The sequence below is a fragment of the Rhinolophus ferrumequinum genome, chromosome 7 (genome assembly GCF_004115265.2).
Source record: "Rhinolophus ferrumequinum isolate MPI-CBG mRhiFer1 chromosome 7, mRhiFer1_v1.p, whole genome shotgun sequence".
In the NCBI taxonomy this organism is placed as follows: Eukaryota; Metazoa; Chordata; class Mammalia; order Chiroptera; family Rhinolophidae; genus Rhinolophus; species Rhinolophus ferrumequinum.
In genome coordinates, this window is record NC_046290.1 from 23,989,609 (window position 1) to 24,012,872 (window position 23,264).

The 23,264-nt window shown below is 38.0% G+C and overlaps 1 protein-coding gene across 1 annotated transcript in view; it reads left to right on the plus strand.

Annotated features, from left to right (window-relative positions):
• SLC1A3 (solute carrier family 1 member 3) overlaps positions 1-23,264 on the plus strand; it is an 80,408-nt gene that overhangs the window by 17,056 nt on the left and 40,088 nt on the right. The window contains exon 3 of the mRNA XM_033110417.1: positions 3,858-3,995. Within this exon, the coding sequence (XP_032966308.1) occupies positions 3,858-3,995 (138 nt within the window). The remainder of the gene's footprint in view (positions 1-3,857; positions 3,996-23,264) is intronic.

A 23,264-nucleotide genomic window follows, 5' to 3' on the forward strand; every position in this document is an offset into this window, starting at 1 on the left:
TAAAACTATACTTTATAAATAAATGATGTGTCCTCTCAGCTATGGCTATTATAAAGAAGAGCTTTTAAGAAATGTGGGTTCTGCATTGGAGAATATAAAGAAACTGAGACATTCTAGTAGCTGATGCCGGAACTAAGCTTCCAAGCAAGACCAGCTTGTTGACTGGAAGGAGATGAAAGAAGAGTATTACCACCTCTTGAAACTTTGCCTCCCTGACTGTCTTGCTGTTGCCCTGTTAAATATGTATTTGGCAGATTGGAGAGTTAAGAGATTTAACTTCACACAGTGCCCAGAATCCATTCACTGAGCTGGCTTACTTTACCTCCTAACACATAGGTAGATGAAAATTGGTTGCCCTGAGTAAATGCAGGGTTTGATGGGGAGGAGGAGAGAAGGTACACGGAGCAACCAGGGAGGGAAAGAGGCCGGACACAGCTGGTGTGGTTGCAGAGAGGAGAGGAGAGTCAGTGTTGGCACAGATTAGACTTGGGGGGATGGGATCAGGCGCCCCCAGTATTTAGAAAAAACAATCCCTTCCTTCATTACACTGACTTGCTCTTGCTTCTAGAATCTGCATTATTGGTAGAGCAGCTATTCTACCAATTTTTTTAATCTAAATTGTAACTTAAATAGGTTTTATGGACTAGCCTGGATACTACCCACCCTTCGAAATGTTGTATACGAGTAAATATATTTCTAATAACACCCAACTTAGAGATGACCTTGTCAAACCAAACCTGGTCTTAAAGTTTTACTTGGAGGATACCGAAAATTCCTAACAGTTTGATATGTTCAAATTCCACGTGACCAAATGAGTTTCCTGTGTTTCCTGTGCATATTTTTTGTTATAGTTGAGTGACAAAAGTTAAAATGCATTTAAATAAAGATCAGAAAACATAATCAATTCCAGTGAAATTATATTTGACTAGAAGTAAATTTTATAAATATCTATTATAAGATGAAGCACTTATCTCAATGTGACTTGGCCTTTATATGAATAAGGATGAAAGATCTAGATATAACCAGAGCCTTTTATTATTCCTATGTGCTGTTGATGCTTCTGTGTTGAAAAATGCACACTGAAAATTGGAATTAAATGCCTTACCCTAACTTAAGCTCCAGGAAGAGTAAAGGTTCAATATTTTAAAACAAAGCAAGCAAACAAAAAAAGGAAAAATGAGTTAAAGATTTATTAAACTTGGGTAGGGGAGGGAAATTAAAGTTTATAACTCTTGAGGAAATCAGCTAATATAAATTTTATAAACATGCAAAACACTTGTATATTGTAAAGTAATAATATATGGCAAGCAAATTAGAAAAATAGTTTTAGCAAATATTATGTTACACATAGGCAAAGGGTGATTATCTTTATTACATAAAGAATCTAAACCAAATACATACACACACATACATAAGCTCTTAAATTATTAGGACTTAGAAAATGCTTGGAGAAAATACAATTGGGAGAAACGGTCGATATCATTAGATATTAAAAGGAAAATAAAGACGCATACTATTTACTTATCACATTCATAAATTTTGCTTGTTTTAACAAATTTTTATGCTAATGCTCCTTGAGGTACAGAAAATAAAAGGCCTTCTCATTCGCTAATGGAACATTAAACTGCTGGGCCAACCCATTGGGAAAGCAATTTGATAACATGAATTGAGATAGTCATATTCTTTAATATGGTTTACTTTCTTTACTTTCTTTACTTTACTTTCTTTTCTTTACTTTCTTTACTTTTAACTGGTTTACTTTCTCTAAACTACACTAAAAAAAAAATATTCCTACATAGAAAACAACCTTCATATATTCATTCAACCTTCATATATGGTGTTTTTTTAAAAAGTGAAAAATACTGAACAACCTAAGTGTTCAACAATAAAGGAAGTATTAAGTAAATTTTAATTCAATCATTAATCTGATATCATGAGGCCTAAAAGTGAAGTTTATGTTGACCATATGTGAAAAAGTATATTCTACGTGATTTCCATATATTTAACTCTGTATAGGAACATTCTGGAAAGAAACTCACTGAAGCACTGACAGTGGTTGTCTTTGCTCTACTGAAGAGGCAGGAAGGATGTGAAGTGGTCAAGAATGGGAGATCTGAGTCCAAATTGCCTGAGTTTAAATCCCAGCTCTGTCAACTTTTGTAGCTACCAGTATTTGACTCTTGATATTTAGTAGCTATTGCAATTGGGCAAATTTTAAGTTCACTGTGATTAGATTTTTACCTCAGTAAATTGGTGGTAAAATAGTACCTACCTCCTGGGGATTTTGTGAGTATTAAATTTACTAACACTGTAAACCATGCCTGCCATATATTAATACTAAGAGCCCAGTAAGCATTAGCTGTGTGCTATTTAAGTAGTAGAACCAATATGGGCAGACTTTTGCCTACACTTTTCTACATTTTCCAAATCAACCTTTCTCTCTTCAACATATTACTATTACATTAGGAAAAAGCAATAAATATTTTCCTGAAGGCCCTGAAAACTGGATCTGCCGGATTTTCTAGTCACATAGATTTAGACTCTCAATTGGAATATCACAGTTATGTAATCAAAAAATAGATACTTCATGTTTGCTGAGACCCAAGAGTTGAAATTGGAGTTGAGTGACAATTGAAGTGAACTTCATGTCCCATTTCATAAGAGAAGAAGCCCATTTCATAACAAGGTAGGATGATTCAGTTTCCTTAAAGGATTGCTTGCATCCTTTGGAAAAACGTGTCTACAATGTTTTCTCCCCTTGCCCCAAATCTGTCTTCTAGATAACTCAATTCTTCTCTATAACTCATACATTTTAGGAATAGCTGGGCAAAAAAAAAAAATTGAAAATACAGAGGGTGCCAAAAACATGTATACACATTTTAAGAAAGGAAAAAACTGTATTAAAATTGTAATACTCAATATATACTGATAACAAAAGATGAATACAAGTCATATGTATACATTTTTTTGGCACCCCCGGTATTTATGATAATGGAATAAGTAAATTTTCTTGGGCAAGGAAAGTAAGTTAGGGAAAGGCAAGAGGCAGTAAATTTATTCAATACCTGTGTTAGTTTCCAAACATTTCAAAAGGTAGCATGCCTAATTTGATTTACATATAAAGTTATCATTTTAAAAATATATTTTAAAATTCGAGGAGCAGAAGGGGAAAATTGCTTTCTCTTTTCCCTATTTTCCCCTAAGTTTTCAGGGGAAATTTTTTTGGGAAAAAAATCTCTGCTCATTTTGCAGTCTTCTCTTGCCAGCAACTAACAAGTCTGTACAATACAGTTGCCAAGGCGATATCAAGACCATGTAGACTGAAAATGTAGTTACAGGCAGGGAGATGATGAAAATGGAATAACAATGTGAACAAGAAAAGGTTTTTTTAATTGGAAAAAGATAAAATTATACTATCCTTTATAAGTGGTTATGCTAGCCATTCTAACATCTGTTGTTACAAAAGAACTTTATAAGATTTTTATTTTTTTATGGCCTTGTTCATAGATACATGATTTGTCTCCTAGTTATGCCAATCTTTGTAACTCTGTACAGAGCCATGTCAAACTTGGCTCCACCGCATTTAAGTTAGACAAAGAAATTTTTCATTTGCTAAAACCAGGAAAAAATGGTTTCTGTAAGTTCTGCATGAAGCCCTGGATTCAGCCAGACCCTCCTAGGCTAAGCCTGAATATAGGCACAGCCCTTGCTCTCACAGCAGCACAAACATTTGCTTCTTAAATAAATTTGCTCTTGTCAGACCGGCATGATCACCAGCCAAATACTTGCTCGTTTTTCTAGGACTGTTACTTCAGTTTCAAAAGAGACAATTTTTCCTCTTTTATTTTTTTCCTCAGGTACAATCCTTGGATTTGCCCTCCGACCATATAGAATGAGCTACCGGGAAGTCAAGTACTTCTCCTTTCCTGGGGAACTTCTGATGCGGATGTTACAGATGCTCGTGTTACCACTTATCATCTCCAGTCTTGTCACAGGTACCACAGGCAGTTCTGTTAAAAGTGTGCTCATTACAAAAGATCGCTTAGAAAAACAAATGCTTTAGGTTTCTGCTGGATGCATGCTCTGTTCTAGAAAAAAGAAAAAGTCCCTTCAAAATGGTGGAAAGCAGGCTTTAGTAATGCATGAATGATTATAACTCGTATTTTTACCAATCACAAGAGGAAACGGATTTAAACAAGCACGTAATCTGGTCTGCCTCACTGTGAAAGAGGTGCCCTGCTAAACACTACACAGCCAGCCTTCTCTGACCACGGCTGTCTAGTTGACAACAGCGTACAACAGGTCTGTTTTCTCACCCTCTTATCCCACCCAGATAACATCTGGTTGGACAGCCTATTAGCTATTGATGCAAGAATGCTTGTTCTCAGAGCCACCAGGACTTGAGCGGGAGCCTTCTTGGAAGCCTCATCAAGAGGTAATGCCCACAACACATTCACCAACTCTGCTGCCACGGACACTTTATCTTTTCCTGGTGAACCCGCATGATTTCATTTCCTCCTCCAGTTGTCCACACACCCCCATTGCTTTTTACGCTGGTGGGAGAATGGGGAGGGGGTGGGAGATTTTCCCCATCCCGCTATTTTGTCAGTTGATACTTGGATTTTCAACAAGGGGACACTTTGCTGGGTAGGATTCTATTTTCTATGGCAGTGAGATAATAATTTACTCCTGCGTGGGAAATTGGCTGGAGTCGTTTGTATGTGCGATTGGTGAATACAAATGGAGCCAAGAGGTTGCAGGAAAATGTTAGTGTACATTCCTTCCTGCCCACTCTTCTCTTTCCTCACAGCACGTCTCTGACTTGGAGAACGAAAGGCCATAGACACTGCCCCAGCAGGATGGTTTCTGGGTCTGTAGCTAAAGCCCAGGACTCAGGTATTCCTGACCGTGTTCTCTTTTCCACCCTTGGCTCACTGTGCCCTCTTAGGCGAGTCACTCCACCGATGTGAAGTGGCTCTGCACATCTTCTCCCCACCCAGGGAGCTCTCAGGGATATTTATTATCTCCTTTCAAGATCTCTGTGTAATTAAAACTTCATAGTACAACCCAAAAGTCATGGCGCCAGATTCTAACTACCACATACCTTAGGGGGGCTGGCCATTACTTGGACAGAAACTATGTCAGATTTTTCCTCCGAGCCATAGCGCTCTGCTGGCTTCCACTTGCCCAGGTCTTTAAACAAGTGACTGCATGTGCAGGAAGCTCCCATTGGAGGAAGAACTGCCCAGAAAACCATCACTCAGACAGGAGGGTTTGGCGCACTTGTGTTTGAAACTGGTCTGCCCACCACTGACCAGGGGTAATCAGGTCAGTTTCAGTTCTTATTACGGAAGCTTGATCAATGCTGAGGTGAGGGCATAACCTCATTCTATTATCCATGTGCTGCCCATTTCTCTGGGAAACACCCTCTTTGCAGTGAGCACCTAGAGTACAGAACTCGTATCTGCCATTTATATTTAGTGGAGCAAGGAGTCCGCCTTCACCATCCCTACTGTCCAGTGTCTGAATTGAGTACCTGCCATTGTCCTGGACACAAGCTGAGGGGTCCTGGGTTCCTTTATCCTGTCTCTTCAAGGGTGGGCCCAGTGTTTAGAGGTTTCTGCTTGCTGGCAATTATGCTAAAAACCTACTGTTTTATCCTTTCTAAGGGGAAAGCCCCCATTAGGTACAATTTGAGAAAATATTACTTCCCCTTAGTAGTGAGCCTAGTGGGCAGTTAACTTGAAGTGAAATTTCCTAATACTTAAGACATCAGCTTTACTGAAGGAATAAGAGTTTTCGCTGAGTCATTATGTAGGAAGAAATACTATGACACAATCCCTTTTGCCTGACTAAGAGGCAATTTATGGGTAAACCTTGGAGAAATCATCATTTATAATAATGTTAAAGAGAAAGGAATTATAAGCTGCAAGCAACCAACATAAAATGAACTTCTAAAATGTAACCTAATTGCAAGTTGGGAATGCTGTCACTTAGGACCATTAAGAGAGTGTCAGCTCTTTTCCAGAACTGTGCTAAGACCAGGGGCGTAATTATTCAGTTTACCAAGCATCTTTTTAAGGTGTTCATCTCAAAGCAGTAATTTCCAAGCTACACAGTAATTTAGGTACTTATGATTAATTAGAATGAATGGTTGATTCGATAAGAACTTCCTTTAGAGTTTTAAGTATAATAATTCTAAACCACAGCGGGATATGATCCAGTGAGAATGAGAGAGAGGGGGTACTTCTACAAATTGCACACAGCCTTGGAGGATCCCTGTGTGTGTTGAAAGGTGTTACTAAAGAATGTGTTGCCTAGGGAGGGACCAAAGTGGGGGTCCCCTATTTTAGAATGGAAAAGCAAACTCAAATGCCTCCAGTGGCCAAGCAGGTGACATATACACATAACTGCCATTTTCCTACTTTGATAGAGTCATGGATACAGAGAAATATTTCTCTTCGACAGATGAAGTAACATGGACAAGTGTGATAAGCAGAAAGTGACCCAGCTGCAGAATAGTGTAGACAAAGGGAGGCAAGGAGACTATTGTGACCCTAAAAGTATCAGCTCCAGCCATGTGTCACCAAGGGCCAAGGCTTCTCATTTTTTCAAGAGAATCCAGAAATCCAAAAAATTTTAAGAACCTCTAGATTTTATTGTGTTGATACAATTAACAGGACAAAACACTGCAAGCCAAACAAAGCACATCTGCAGATCCAGTCCAACCCTCAGGCTACCAAAATTAGAACTCAGGTTTGAGTGTCAGTGCGATCTATTTATAAGAAATGCACCGATAAACTTGTGCGCTGATCAGGCTAGCACTGGGTTTTGTAGGTTACCTTATTTCACTATCGACAGTTCCATGCCAAAGTTTAGTTCAACGTGGAGTCAGCTAGCAAACACCACATTTATTGCTAAACCAACAGCTATTGGAAACCTTCTCCTCTCCATCTTCTGGGTGTCACCACATTGTGTCATAGCTGTGTTGGTCTTTTCTGCACCTGACGGGAACCCCGGAAGAAGAGCACAGAGGGTATGCTTCCATAGAAAGCATTTCCCAATGGGAAAATGCTTGACAAACTTAATGCTCTTAAGTTCAAAAGTCCCAGGGTCTGTTCATACAGAAACTGAAATGGATAAAACCCTTATTGCATTTCTTGTATCAGGCACTTTGTTTTAGAAGACTGTACATTTAAGTGTGCTAAAGTCACGTTTAAACTCTCAGATATTTAAGGTAGGTTTTTGTACTTGAAACCACCGTGTTTGTGAGTTGTGGTTCTAAAGCCCCTGCAAGCCGTGTTCTCCTTTTCCTGAATTTGACATTCCATTCTTCCCAAACATCCTTGGTGTATATTAGCATTCCAGAAGCTGCCAGAGAGAAGCTGGGAGAAAGCCTAATGGCTAGATTTTGTACTCAAGTACCTTTTCTTTGAACAAGAAAAATATGTCTGTGCCAACACACCACACAATAAAATAGGGGTTTGGCACCAGTTTCTATTGATTTGGTCAGGAAAGTCAGCCAAACTAAATATTTCTTGCCAAAAATATGAGTTTGTTTGGCTGGATTAGCCTGATTAAATTCACTAGATAATAATTAAACTCCTTTTCAGGCTGTGTTGTGTAGTCATAGCTATCACCTCCTCTTTACTTCTGAGTCTTTTCACAAAATTAGTGCTTTCTTCTTTTCTCATGCTAAGTGTACACTCCTCCATCTCCTATGAGGAAACCTTTTGTATCTCCAGTTTTCTGCAAGGGGGGAGGATCACTTTTGACAAGCAATCACTGTGGAATTGGGCAAATTGTAAGTAAAAGGTCGGTGAGGGGGTCTTAACAGCAACAATAAAAGTAGCAGTAATGTCTGGAGCCTATGCTAGGGTACACTGGAGGTAGGATTATAACGTGCATGAAGTTTATCTTTTCACATTCATTTATTCATTCATTCATTCCTCCATTCATAACTAGTTTTTGAGCCCTTACTGTCAGAGCTGAGCTAGGCACAGAGGATACATGCATACAGGATGCGTGTTGGGTGCAGAGGGGGAAGCTTCTTCACATGCCTTAAATCATACAATATATGTAAGCAAATTGCAGTTTCCACTATAAGGGTCTAAGGATGGTCCTCTGTACTCCCAGCAAAAAAAAGAGACAATTGAATTAATTTTAAGAACATGATCCCAAATCTGATTTTTTGAATCATGGTATTTCCATCATTTACTGAAAATGTTCTTTAAATCAACCTACTTTTCTTCCAATGCCTCAAATCATTATGGAAAATAGATATCTCCTATTACTTGTCTTGTGAAGGAGATAATAAATTACAATAATAATGAAAGTCTAGATTGATACTGTTGCCTGCGAAAGGCTCTGGGTGCCTGAAACTAGCTCACTCATTTCAAAAGGGTGGGTGGGGCGGGGTGCAAAAGTTAGCGAAGTGTTAAATAACACATGAGCACCAAAATAAGACTTTTTCTTACCTGTAATCCAAAGGATTGAAAGAGAATTTAGAAGAGTGACTTTCTCACCATGTGAATTAAAATTAAGGAGGGGTTTCTGTACCGCCAGAATAAATAAATAACCACTGTATTTACTCCATTTTGAGAAACACTGATCTAGTTCAACCATCCCTACAAAATCCCTTCCAAGTCATTGTCCAGCTTCAGCCTAAACATTTCCAATGACAAGCGATCTTTGGAACCCATTTGTTCCTGGAAAACTCTTAACAGTTATTTTTTTCCTTTTTTTTTTTTTTTTGCATCCAAAATGAAACACACACACACACACACACACACACAACAACAACAACAACAACAAAACAGAAAATCAAACAAAACAAAACACCTGCCTGTAATCCCTCCTCCATGTGAGAAGCTCCATAATGTCATATATTCCTTAGGCAGCTTCCTTCCAAATTTATACACCAGTGAATTCAGTGGAATATGGGACTTAACTATAAGTGAAGCCACCAAGCTGCGATCACCAGCAAAAGGCTCTCTTACCTGAGAAAATGAAAGTAGAGACAATAAAGGACCTCAGAATATGGCCCTTGGCTTAAAAATAAAAATGGCAGTTGCAATAAAAGTGATCCCAAATTTTGTTATTTCATTTAACAGAAGAGGGCAAAAAATGAGTGAGTCAATTCTTAATTCTGGCACATAGTATGTGAAGGATTTGTTCAGGACTTGCAAAAATGAGAGCCAAAATCACTTAAGAAAATTTTAATAGTTTAAACTATTCATTGCCATGGCTCTGGTGTATAACTGAGGCCTATTTGAAATCCTACAGACACTTATGTACAAGAAAAGAGACTGTAGACTTATTCTCTTTCTCCCACACATACATTTTATTGAAGAAGAAAAAAGTCACTATCTTGGTGGGGAGGAGTTTCTTTGGGCCTCCCTTTCATTCTATGTGAAATGAAGGTGATAATGGTACCTACGGTATGGGGCTGTTGTATGCATTTACACCTGGCACATAGTGTCTGCTCAATTATTGGTAGCTATGGACAATAAGAGTAGAAGCAGTAAGACTTGTCTGGTGGACTGCATTGTATAAATGAAAATTCTGTAGCAAGAAGAAAGATTTCAGTTCAGGGACATGTAACTAAGCCTCCAGATTCCATGCATCTTATCGCTGGTTATACAATTCCCTGGTCTTTCATCAGAAACTCCAGGTCCAGTGTGTGACACCCTGGAATCCATACAGCAGCAAATTCCACACACCGTTTACATGCTGTGAGTGGACATTTCTGTCTAACTAAACTTTAGACAAACTGAGTCTCTGTCTCAACATGCAAACACTTGTCATGGCAGCCTGGAAATATGCCAGAAAGAAGCTTTAGCCCAGCTCATTTGGGTGATTGGTAGACAAGGTGAAGCCAACAGGCTGGTTCAACTTTAGTAGGTCTGTGAAGAAAGGAAACATGAGAAGGAAGGCCAAGTAATGTTCATCCATAGAAGGAGGTTGTAGGATATAATGGGAAGACACATCTGAGTGGTAAAGAGACCACCTGGCTTTTTTGCATTGTATACAAAGGATATTGGGTAATTAAATACTTTTTATTTATTTATTTATAGTTTTCTTTTAGTGAATTTGGGCTTTGGTGAGATGTACACAGTCATTTAAGTCTAGCTGTCCCACGCATCCAGGTTCTGGTCAAGGTGGCAGAGTAGGTAAATGCTGTGCTTACCTCCTCCCATGACCATATCAAAATTACAATGAAATTATAGAACAATCAACCTGGAAAATCATCTGAAGACTAGCTGAACAGAAGTCGTATAACTAAGGATATAAAGAAGCCATGTTGAGATTGGTAGGAGGAGCAGAGACTCAAAACAGCCTGGCCCCATACCAGTGTGTGGCAGTTGAGAATCAGGAGGGATACCTCAGCTGCAGAGGTCCCCCTGAGGAGCGAGGCGTTCCCATCTCCACATCAGGTTTCCCAGCCCAGAGCACTAGTGCCAGGAAACGGAGCCCCCACAACATCTGGCTGTGAAAATAAGTGAGGATTCCATCCATCCAGGTGAAACAGGAGGCTGCTGGAAACCCAGGTGTCCTCTTAAAGGGCTAGTGCACAGAGTCACTTGTTTGCAGGTACACCCTGGGCTCCAGTGGAGGGATAGCAGATCAGGAGTCTCCAGAGACATACAGGGAGAAACTGAGTTGTGTAGCTTCAGGGTAAGGGCTGAAGAGACAGCCTCCATTGTCCCTGTGTTGAGCCCTCTCCCCACACAGCCAATGCTGAATCTGCATTAGCCTGGTGAACTACACTTGCTCCACTCTGATAACACTCTGAGGCCCCTCTTCACACAAGTCACATACTGCCCAAGCCTTAGGGGCAGCTGGCAGGCAGCAACAGGTCTCAGGGTATCCTGCCCGTTTTACTGCACTGTCCCAGGCCCAGTATTTGTAGCAGCTGGCCTCAGTTCACGCCTCCAGGTCCAGTGAAGCTACAAATGACTGATCACTTTGTAGCTTCTCCAGGTAGCCCTTGGCAGTCACGGCAGTATCAGAGCCCTTCCCAAGAGGCCCCAGAACCAACACACTTGGAGGCCAGCTTCAGGCCACAACAGAGCCCACCCAATTAGCTCTACAAGCAGCACACCCAAAGCTAGGTTTCAGCAGACACCAGAGCCCACTAGGGATAATCCCCTTCTGTGGGGTCAGTCCCTGTACATCAGCTCCTATGCTGTGGTCATGGCCAGTCCTCACTGCCAGTCAGCCTCTGAGGATCAATTCCACCCACTAACATGCCAATAGCAAACAAGGCTCAACTACAACAGGAGGACACATACAACCCATCAAGGGACACTCCTGGAGCACCCAGCTCAGGTGATCAAGGAGACTGTGCCACTGAGCCCCACAGTACACCTACTACATAAAGCCACACCACCAAGACTGGAAGACATAGCAGATCTACCTAATACATAGAAGCAAACACAGAGAGGCAGACAAAAATGAGGAAACAAAGAAATACGTCCCAAATGAAAGAATAGGAGAAAACTCCAGAAAAAAATAACTGAATGAAATGTAGGCAAGCAATCTACCAGATACAGAGTTCAAAACACTGGTTATAAGGATGCTCAAGGAACTTATTGAAAACTTCAAGAAAGAGATAATAAGCATAAGAAAGAACTTAGAAACCATAAAAAAGAACCAATCAGAAATGAAGAATACAATAACTGAAATGAAGAATACACTAGAAGGAATCAACAGCAGATTAGATGAAACAGAAGATAGAGTCAGTGATTTGGTAGACAAGGTAGTAGAAAACATCCAATTGGAACAGCAAAAAGAAAAAAAATTTTTAATGAGGATAGTTTAAGGGACCTCTTGGATAACATCAAGCATAATATTATTGGCATCATAAGGGTACCAAAAGGAGAAGAGAGAGAGAGCAAGAGATTGATAACCTATTTGAAGAAGTAATGACTGAAAATGTCCCTAATTTGGCAAAGAAATAGACGTACAAGTCCAGAAAGCACAGAGTCTCAAACAAGATGAACCCAAACAGCCCCATACAAAGACACAACATAATTAAAATGCCAAAGCATCTTTAAAACAGCAAGAGAAAGGGAGTTAGTTACCTACAAGGCAGCTCCAATAAGATTGTCAGCTGATTTCTCAACAGAAAGGCCAGAAGGGATTGGCATGAAATATTCAAAGTAATGAAATCCAAGGACCTGAACAAGACTACTTTACCCAACAAGTCTGTCATTTAAAACTGAAAGAGAGATAAAGAGCTTTTCAGACAAGCAAAGGCTAAAGGAGCTCATCACCACCAAATCAGTATTACAAGAAATGTTAAAGGGACTCCTTTAAGAAGAAGGGGAAAAAATAAGAATAATAAAATGGAAATAACTAGTATACATACCTATCAATAATCACTTTAAATGTAAATGGATTAATGCTCCCAACAAAAGACATAGAGTAGCTGAATGGATAAAAAACAAGATCTAACCATGTTTCCCCGAAAATAAGACCTAGCCAGACCATCAGCTCTAATGCATCTTTTGGAGCAAAAATTAATATAAGACCCAGTCTTATTTTACTATTAGACCGAGTCATAGAATAGAATAGAATAGAATAGAATAGAATAGAATAGAATAGAATAGAATAGAATACTGGGTCTTATGTTAATTTTTGCTCCAAAAGACGTATTAGAACTGATTTCCCAGCTAGGTCTTAATTTTGGGGAAACACGGTATACAGATGCTGTCTACAGGAGACCCACTTCAGATCTAAAGACACACACAGACTGAAAGTAAAGGGATGGAAAAAGATATTTCATGCAAATGAAAACAAACTAAAAGCTTGGGTAGCAATACTTTCATCAGACAAAAGAGACTTTCAAACACAGGCTATTGTAAGGGACGAAGAAGGACATTTCATAACAACAACGGAATCAATCAAAAAGGATGTAAAGCTTGTAAACATTTATGCACACAACATAGGAGCACCTAAATATGTAAAACAAATATTGATGGATATAAAGGGAGAGATCAACAGTAATACAGTCATAATAAAGGATTTTAACATCCCATTGACATCAATGGATAGATCTTCCTTACAGAAAATCAACAAGGAAACAGCAGCCTTAATTGACGCATTAGACCAAATAGGTTTGATACTTTTAGAACATTTCACCCCAAAGCAGCAAAATATACATTCTTTTCAAGTGCACATGGAATATATTCTAGGAAAGATCACTTTAGGCCACAAAACAAGTCTCCATAAATTTAAAATTTGAAATCATATCAAACATCTGCTTTGACCACAATGATAAGAAACTAGAAATCAATTACAAGAAAAAAAATGAAAAACACACAAACACCTGGAGGGTAAATGACATGCTACTAAACAATGAATGGGTTAGCAATGAGATCAATGAAAAAAATCAAGATACCTTGAGACAAATCAAAGTAAAAAGACAGTGACTCAAAATCTGTGGGACACGGTAAAAGCAGTTCTAAGAGGGATATTCATAGCAATTCAGTCCTACCTTAAGAAACAAGAAAAATCTCAAATAAACAATCTAACCTTATATCTAAAGAAACTAAAAAAAAAGAACAATAGGTCCCAAAGTGAATAGAAGGAAGGAAATAATAAAGATCAGAGCAGAAATAAACAAAATAAAGCCGGGGGGGGGGGGGAAGAACACTAAAAATGATCAATGAAACCAAGAGCTGGTTCTTTGAAAAGATTCAAAATTTTAACACAATTGATAAACCTTTAACCAGACTCATAAAGAAAAAAGAAAAAAGATCTAAATAAATAAAATCAGAAATGAAAGAGAAGTGACAACTGACACCACAGAAATACAAAGGATTATAAGAAAATGTTATAAATAGTTATTTGCCAACATATTGGGCAATCAGGAAGAAATGGATACATTTCTAGGAAAATACGGTCTTCCAAGACTGAATCAAGAACAAACAGAAAATCTGAACAGATAGGTTACTACTAACAAAATTGAATCAGTAATCAAAAACCTCCCAACAAACAAAAGTCCTGGACTGGATGGCTTCACAGGTGAATTTTAAATATTCAAAGAAGAACTAACACCTATCTTTCTTGAACAAGTCCAAAAAAAATTCAAGAGGAGGGAAGGCTTCCATCATATACAAGGTCACCATTACCCTGATTCAAAACCAGGCAACTATATATATATATATATATATATATATATATATATATATATATATAGAGAGAGAGAGAGAGAGAGAGAGAGAGAGAGAGAGAAAGAAATTATAGGCTGATATCCTTGGTGAACATAGATGCAAAAATCCTCAACAAAATATTAGCAAACCAAATACAGTAAATACATTAAAAAGATCATACATCATGAGCAGGTGTAATTTATTCCTGGGATGCAAGGTTGGTTCAATAGATACAGAAAAAGATTTGACAAAATCCATTTATTATAAAAATACTTAGCAAGGTGGGAACAGAGGGAACATACTTCAACATAACAAACCCACAGTTAACATCATACTCAACAGGGAAAAACTAAACATGTTTTCCTTAAGATCAGGAACAAGACAAGGATGTCAACTTTCACCACTTCTATTCAACATAATATTGGAAGTCCTAGCCATAGCAATCAGACAAGAAAAAAAGATAAAAGGCATCCAAATTGGAAAGGAAGAAGTAAACCTGTCATTATTTGCAGATTACGTGATATTATATAGAGAGTGATTCCACAAAAAACTATTATGACTGATAAGTGAATTCAGTAAAGTAGCAAGATACAAAATTAATATTCAAAAATCACTTGCATTTTACACAGCAAAAATGAATTATAGAAAGAGAAATTAAGAAAACAATCCCATTTACAATTGCATAAAAAAATAGTAATAAATTTAACCAAGGAGATAAAAGACCTGCACTCAGAAAATTATAAGACACTGAAGAAAGAAATTGAAGAAGATACAAATAAATGGAAGAGCTTACTGTACTCATGGACAAGAAGAATTAATATCGTTAATGTCCATACTACCCAAAGCAATTTCTAGATTCAGTGTAATCCGTATCAAAATACCAATGGCATTTTTCACACAAGTAGAGCAAATAATCCTAAAATTTATATGGAACCACAAAAGACCCTGAATAGACAAAGCGATCTTGAGAAAGAAGAACAAAGCTGGAGGTATCATGCTACCTGATATGGAACTATAGAACAAGGCCATAGTAATCAAAACAGCATGGTACTGGCATAAAAACAGACACATAGATCAATAGAACAGAACAGAGAGACCAGAAATAAAGCCACACTTTATGGTCAATAACAAAGGAAGCAAGAATATGCAATGAGGTAAAGACAGTTTCTTCAATAAATGGTGTTGGGAAAACTGGACAGATACATGTAGAAAATGAAACTAGACTACTTTGTTACATCATATACAAGAATAAGCTCAAAATGGGTTAAAGACTAAAATGTAAGAGCCCAACCGAGAAACTCCTAGAAGAAAACATAGGCAGTAAACTCTCCGACATTGCTCTCAGCAATATTTTTTCTGGTCTGTGTCCTTGGGCAAGGGAAACAAAAGAAAAAATAAATGGGACTACATCAAACTAAAAAGTTTGATGTAGTAAAGAACTCATGCAACTCAACACCAAAACAACAAACAATCCAATTAAAAAATGGGCAGAGGACCTAAACAGACATTTCTCCAAAAACACTACACATGGCCAATAGACGTATGAAAAGATGCTCAACATCATTAATCTTAGGAGAAATGCAAATTAAAACCACAATGGGATATTACCTTACAGTTGTCAGAATGGCTATCATTAATAAATCAACAAACAACAAGTGTTGGCGAGGATGTGAAGAAAAGGGAACCCTAGTGCACTGTTGGTGGGATTGCAAATTGGTACAGTCACTGTGGAAAACGCTTTGGAGGTTCCTCAAAAAATCACAAACTACTTTATGACCCAGTGATTCCAATTCTGAATATTTATCCAAAGAAATCCAAAACACTAATTCAAAAAGATACATGCACTTCTATGTTCATTGCAGCACTAATTACAATAGCCAAGATATGGAAGCAACCTCAGTGCTTATCGACAGATGATTGGATCAAGAAGTGATACATTTATACAATGGAATATTACTTGGCCATAAAAAAAATGAAATCTTGCCATTTGTGACAACATGGATGCGCCTTCAGGGTATTATGCTAAGTGAAATAAGTCAGAGAAAGACAAATACCATATGATTTCACTTATATGTAGAATCTAAAGAACAAAATAAACGAACAAACAAAACAGAAACAGACTCATAGATACAGAGAACAAACTGATGGTTGCCAGATAGGACAGGGGTTATGGAGCTGGGTGAAAAAAGTGAAGGAATTAATTGGTAGTTACAAAATAGTCATGGGGATGTAAAGTACAGCATAGGGAATATAGTCAATAATATTGTAATAACTATGTATGGTGCCATGTGGGTACTAGACTTATTGGGAGAATTGCTTCATAAATTACGTAAATGTGTAACCACTACACTGTACACCTGAAATTAATATAAAATAATACTGAATGTGAGCTATAATTGAAAAAAATTGATACATCCAAAAAATGAAATATATTAAAAACGTCTCACTGTCCTAGACAATGTCTACTTTTCCATTACAATTTCATTCAGTAAGCATTTGTTGAGGATTTTTATGGACCAGCCACTTTTCTAGGACCTGAGTTTATCAAAATGAAGACGACAAGGTCCCTGACAAGAGACAAGGAGATGACCAGGAGTTCAAAGTCTGATTGGGAAATAGTCTTGTGACTGGAATAGCTCAGGGTCATGGTGACAAGGCAGGACGAGCCCAGTGGCAGAATAAAGTAGGGAACTGGCAATGCCCCCATCCCTCTTTGTGACTCTACACTTTTCAGGCTCCCTAGCCAGGAAACAACTCTATTAGCAGGGAAAGAGTTTTTGTTTGGTTGGTTTGTATTTGTTTTTTGGTCCAGTCTTGTTTTCCTCACACCTGACTCTTTCACCTTTAAGAGCAATAAGAGTTGGGGTGGGACTCTGTGAGGTTCCCGGCAAAAGTCACTCAGGAGAATGTGGCTTCACAGATGGGAAGTCAGAGAGAAAATGTGCCTGACAGGGTTTCAACCACAGAAACTTTCCCTTTCAGAGGGGAGCTGCTCAGCTTTCAGGAGGGGAGCTAAGTGACTTGAGGCTCTGCGAGCTAGAAGGCATGTAGAGGGAACACTGTGTAACTTGGCACCCAGGGTGGGAACCCCCTCTCCAGCATCCCTGGAAGGTGGCCATCAGCTGCCACCTGAATATTCCATGCTCAGATGGTCCAAACTATTGAGCAGACATCTGCCTCCTGAGAGGTCCACCAGTGGTCCTCATTGCACTACATAGAACAATAGAGAATGATATTCTTCAGATGGTTTCCAGAGGGCACCTGAGCATGCCCCAGGTGTCCCAGTTCTTTTCATGTGCCCAATTCTTTTAAGCCCTTCACCATCCTGGTTGCCCTCCCCTGCGCCCTTTTGTGTTCCCAGAATTGATCTCAGTGCCCCATATGACACATGCCTAGATAGGGACAGTGACCTGGACCCACCCCTCTGCTAATACCAACTGGGATTGGGTCAGCTGTGGTATAAGCTGCAACAAACCATTGTCTCAGTGTGTTTCAGCCTGTGGTCATCTAATCCCTCAGAATTGAATGTTTATGGAAAAAAATTGTGGTAAAAATGGAACAGTTCTTGAGTTGAAAGATCAGAAGCCCCAGGCTCAAGGCTCTGTTTGAGACAAGACTTTCCAGAGACTTGGGATTGTGTGAGTTTGGATTTCTGTGTGTGAATTTCAGCAGCTTTAAGTTTACCTGGGGTTTTGATCGGTCTGGTTTGTAAGAAATTTTTGAACATTTCTTAAAAAAAAAAAAGAAATTAAAACAAAAATTTAAAAACTTTCTTTAAAATTAAGTTATTCTCTAAGAAAAATAAGATTTTACCAACTTGATCATTTCCTTAAACCACTCTTGGAATTGCAGGTCTGGGGGAGGTGTTGGGAAGAGATGCTTTTCTTCTGTTGATATAATAATGATTTCCAGGAAAGCAAGTTACCTAATGAATTGACTAGAGATTTGTGCTTAAGGGCTAGAGGTGGTGGCTGGGGCCTAGGGTTCAGGGATGCTTCTGCATGAGACACCAACTTGTGCACTTCTAACTTCCAGCCTTCCATTCAAATTAATTACACCTGGACAGTGCCCAGGCTCCACCTCCCACCTGCCCAGAATTCTTCAATTAATTGGTCTGAAATGGTGCTTGGGAATTGAAGTTTCTTTATAGTTCTCCAAGTGACTTTATTGTGTAAAGAGGACCATCACTTTATAGTTCTTCTAGAATTGTTCTTTGGGTGGGATATCACCACTTAGTTCAAGTCCTTATTAGTTCAGATACCTTCTCTTCCAGGAAGCCTTCCCTGGCTTTCCCCTGGCTCCTACTAACACATGCTCCCAGAGGAGTAGCTTAATTATTTATTCCATATGGTTTTGTTCAAAGTCATTTAAATAATATGAATGCTTACCATTTGTATAAATAAAACAATATAGAAATTGCTTTAGAGCAAACCACAAGAGTACACACACACACACACACACACACACCCCAGGCTGTTCACTCTGATTTGAATGGACTTCTGCTAGGAGAACTGCTTACCTTGGAAATTATTGTCAACCTGCATTCCATTGTAAAAGACTTCTCTGTGTCCCATAAAGCCAAGTAAAAAGATACTAGTTTCTACTAGCAGAGATGATAGAGAAATAGAGAGACAGAAAAGGTTCTACAGCCAGACAAAGCGTTCTGTGACAATGTCATGGATTGTATGTGTTCTGTGGATAGTGGGCATTTCATGAGAAGCAGAAAGCAGGCTTTGGGGGCTGGTATTCTCTGCTGGAGGATTGATCTGCCAGAATGATCCAACCAATTTTCAGTCTGGGTAAAATCTAGTTCCCCAAGTCTCATGTTTCTGCAAATTCATTTTTTCAGACAAGATAAACTTCTTTTTAGCTTTTTCATGGAGAAGGTCTTTGCAGTCATCTCAGCTCCCCAAGCAGCAAACCAGTGAGTGCACTCCCCATGACTGCATTGGCTTTGCTAAGCCATCAACATCTACACACCGGGTGACACTGCTTTCAGATGTGCATTTTCTGGACATCTTCAGTTGGGGAAAAAGGTTTCACCACCTTTGTATTTATTTATTTATTTATTTATTCTAAACAATTGCTTGTTTCTATCTGAATTTTCTTCAGAAGGAAGAAACGTCCCCTAAATTACTAAGGGGGGTCCTTTTCACAGGCCATTGGATTAAGGTTGGCCAGTACCCGAGCTCTGTGACTCTGGGGGCAAGTGAACAAGTCAGAAGGAGCTGTTGGCTAACCTTTCAGGATGAGTTCTATAAGAGCAGGATGACTGTAGGTCTCACCGGTGCCGCCTGGTAACGTGACATCCACATTGCCAGGGCTTGTCAGTACTCCTGGAAAAACATCTACGAGTGTACATATACACATAGTCTTTTTTGATCTGTGATATCCCTGAGCCTCCTCCCTCACCTACATTCCCTCCAACTACTGGATGGTTTTGAAGCAAGTATCAGATATTTCATTACATTTTTAAAAGCAAAGGAAACATAAGACAGGTGTAACATTTTGAATGATTTTAACATATTTTATCTTTTTTTAATATCCTAACACACACACACACACACACACACACACACACACACACATGCACCAAGAGCTGTCAGTCACTTGAAGAAAGTGTTGCCAATCAAGTTTTTTACTTTCTTTCCAATTATGGCACCAACTTCTCTACCACTGCTTCATATGAATTACCAAAACTCCCCTGCAGCCAGAGCATGATAGGTCCTTAGTAGGAAATAATGCAATCAAATGTTTATGCTATGAAATTTTGGGACAATTTTTTATCATAGAACAATATGAGTGTGTGTTTGTACACACATCATTTTTTTATGTTTGTTCTTTTTTCCAAAGTCCTTCCAACTCTGACAAGTACTGTACTCTGACTGTTGCTCTACTATTGGTAACTCTTTTTTTTAATTTACAGCTTTTTCCAGAATTTGTTTCTGTACTTTAAGGTGTCTCAACTAGATTATTTCTAGTTAGCTGTAATTTAAATGCACTGTTCTCAAAGGTGTTTGTGCTAAGAGCTGTTTTATTATTTTAAAGCTAACTTCCTGGAAGTATATTGCAAAATTTTCCCACATTGTGATATGGTGGTACATACAAAAAATTCTTACTATCAGCATACTTAATCTACACATTAAGTATTGAAGAAAAAAATGGAAACATTAATAGCTTCTATACTGGAATCTTAGAACCTGTGCTTAATGACATATCTGAAAGCATTCCTTTGGTGTGGACCCCAAAAGATAGTCTTCAAACCAGACATTAATGTAGTAGTTCTTAAACATATATAGGAATAACACTAAAAATTCATAACACTTATAGGTACATTAAAAATGTTCACATATGACATAGGAACACATTGACTATGAGAAAATATGGCTCTGATGCAGTATAAGAGCAGAACTACAAGCCCATTTCCATGAACAGTATACACGATTATCTCTAAGCATGATTGACAATTTCAAATTGTCTATATCACTTAGGTATAATATTTCATTATTTTCAAACTCCCAGTCAGCTATCATTCAGGTGAATAGAAGGCAAGAAAGGTTTAAGAAAATTTCATAATGAAAAATCTTTAAATTAAGAGAATTCAATCTATTGACTTTAATCTATTCATTTTTCCCCTCTGAATTGGACGCACAGTGTCATGACTTGATTTTAGCAGAAAACATTTGGGTTGAGCTTACAGAACACAGATGTTCTATGGGAACATGATTTGCAGTCATTGTATAATTTCCCATTAAATAAATATCTGAACACTAATGTAACAACTACCAAGTGAGGTCAAGTGCCTGAAAAGTGCTGTATACATCATATAAGCACATTTTCCTTGTGTGAAAAATGGATATATAGTAATGCGTACCAGACTTTCAGCTTCTCTCTAGAGAAGTTTTGCCAAATTTTGCCACTCACCACTAAGCTCCCTTTGTTCCTTAGGGTGATAGAAACCTATTTTACAATAGAAAGAGAGGTTCTTTTATTTGTAGCTGGTTATTGGTAGCTGGTTTGTCTTATTTCAAGATTGCATTCATTTCTTTAACAACTTTATTGAGATATAATTCACATGCATACAATTTATCCATATTAAGTGTATAATTTAATGGCTTTTAGTCTAGTTGCTGTTGTGCATCCATCACCACAATCAATTTTAGAACATTTTCATTACCCTAAAAAGAAACCCTAAACAACCTTAGCTATCACTCCGTAATTACCCCAGCCCTAAGCAAACACCAATCTATTTTCTTTCTCTATAGATCTGTCTATTCAAAACATCTCATATAAGTAGAATAATACAATAAATGATGTCTTCTTTCACTTAGCATAATGTTTTCAAGGTACTGTCATGCTGTCACATGTATTAGCATTTCATTTCTTTTTATGGTCAACTGTATTCCATTGTATGGACATACCACATTGTATTTAGCCATTCATTAGTTGGTGGACATTTTGGTTGCTCTTTTTTTTTTTTTTTTTTGGCTATTATGAGCAATGCTGCCATGAACATTCATGGACATACGTTTTTATTTCTCTTGGGTGTATACTTTGGAGTGGAATTGCTGGATTACATGGTAACTCTGCTTAACCTTTGAAGAACTGCGGCTGCCCTATTGACATTCCCATCAGCAGTTGATGAGGGTTCTAATTTCTACACGTTCCAGCCAACACTAGTTTTATGTCTTTTTGGTGATAGCCATCCTGTTGTGTGTGAAATGGAATTTCACTGTGGTTTTGCAGTCTCTGATGGCTAATAATGTTGAGCATCTTTACATATGCTCATTGACCATTTGTATGTCTTCTTTGGAAAAATGTCTATTCAGATCCTTTGCCCATTTTGTAATTGGGTTGTCTTTTTATTACTGAGTCGCCATAGTTCTTTATATATTAAAATTACACGTCTTAAGAGCTCTGGACACTAGACTGTATGCAGTGATGACTGTCAGCTTGTCATAAATCATTGCTATGGTCCTTGAGAAAGATTCTTTATTGTGATTAATATTTACTATAAATAAGTGCTTTTAAGTTCTTGTTACAAAGTATAAAGCAAGTGATAAAACAATGGTGAAAATGACTGATTCTATAATATTATATTCTTTTGAAATAAAAGTTCCCTTTTCCCCCAAAAAAGGAAATAGTTGAATGGCATTGTCTAATACAGTGGCACTTTATTAGTAATACATTTTGTTTATCTCAGGTGTAGGAGGACTCTTGCTTTTACCTGTAAAGATTCGTGTTTTAATTAAAACTTTCGAAGTCATAAGATGTAACCTGCGTGATATAATTGTACATTTTACATTTCGAAAATGGTAAAATTCACATATGAAGTCTCTGGCTATACTAAAATAATTGTTGTAATCCTTTAAAATGGAGATTTAAATGCATCGATTGTAACTTTGCTACATTAAAATACAATGTGTTAATTTCTTCAGTTATAGTAAATAAAATAATGTTAATTAAACAATAAGGCAGGTGACACAATATGAATATACTTAACATTTCTGAACTGTACATTTAAAAACGATTAAGATGGTAAATTTTATGTTTTTTACCATAATTAGTTTATTTCAGTAAGGTAGGTGTGATGTTTTAACATGAACTCTTTTGAAAGGGGCATTCTAAATGGTTGTCTGCTTATCAATCTAACCTTCCACAGTTAGAGTTTTTACACAAAGCTTTTGAAGGACATCATACACTGCTCAAGTCAGATAGCTTTCTCCCTAATTTCACTTTCAGAAATGTGTAATACAGATACTTGGGTTGTGCAGAATGTTAGTTGTTGAGGACGGTGGTGATCAGATCATTTCCCTAAGTTGAGACATTCCTCAGCTGCCTCTGTGGTTGTCCCAGAGATGGCTGGGCGTGGGGGTGGGGAAAACACAGGCTGAAGCAAGAGGACCTCTGGATTCCATATTCACGTTCCCTCCAAGGAATGTGGATGCTAAGACTGGAGTGCTGATACAAATCTCACTGGTATGAAGTGGATTTTATGGCCTTCAGTGGCCTGGTACATCTCAATGTACAGAATGGTCCCATTGCTGAAAGTTCTGTCCAGGTCTTTTCCAACACTGTTGAATTCCATATTCATTATAATTTTTT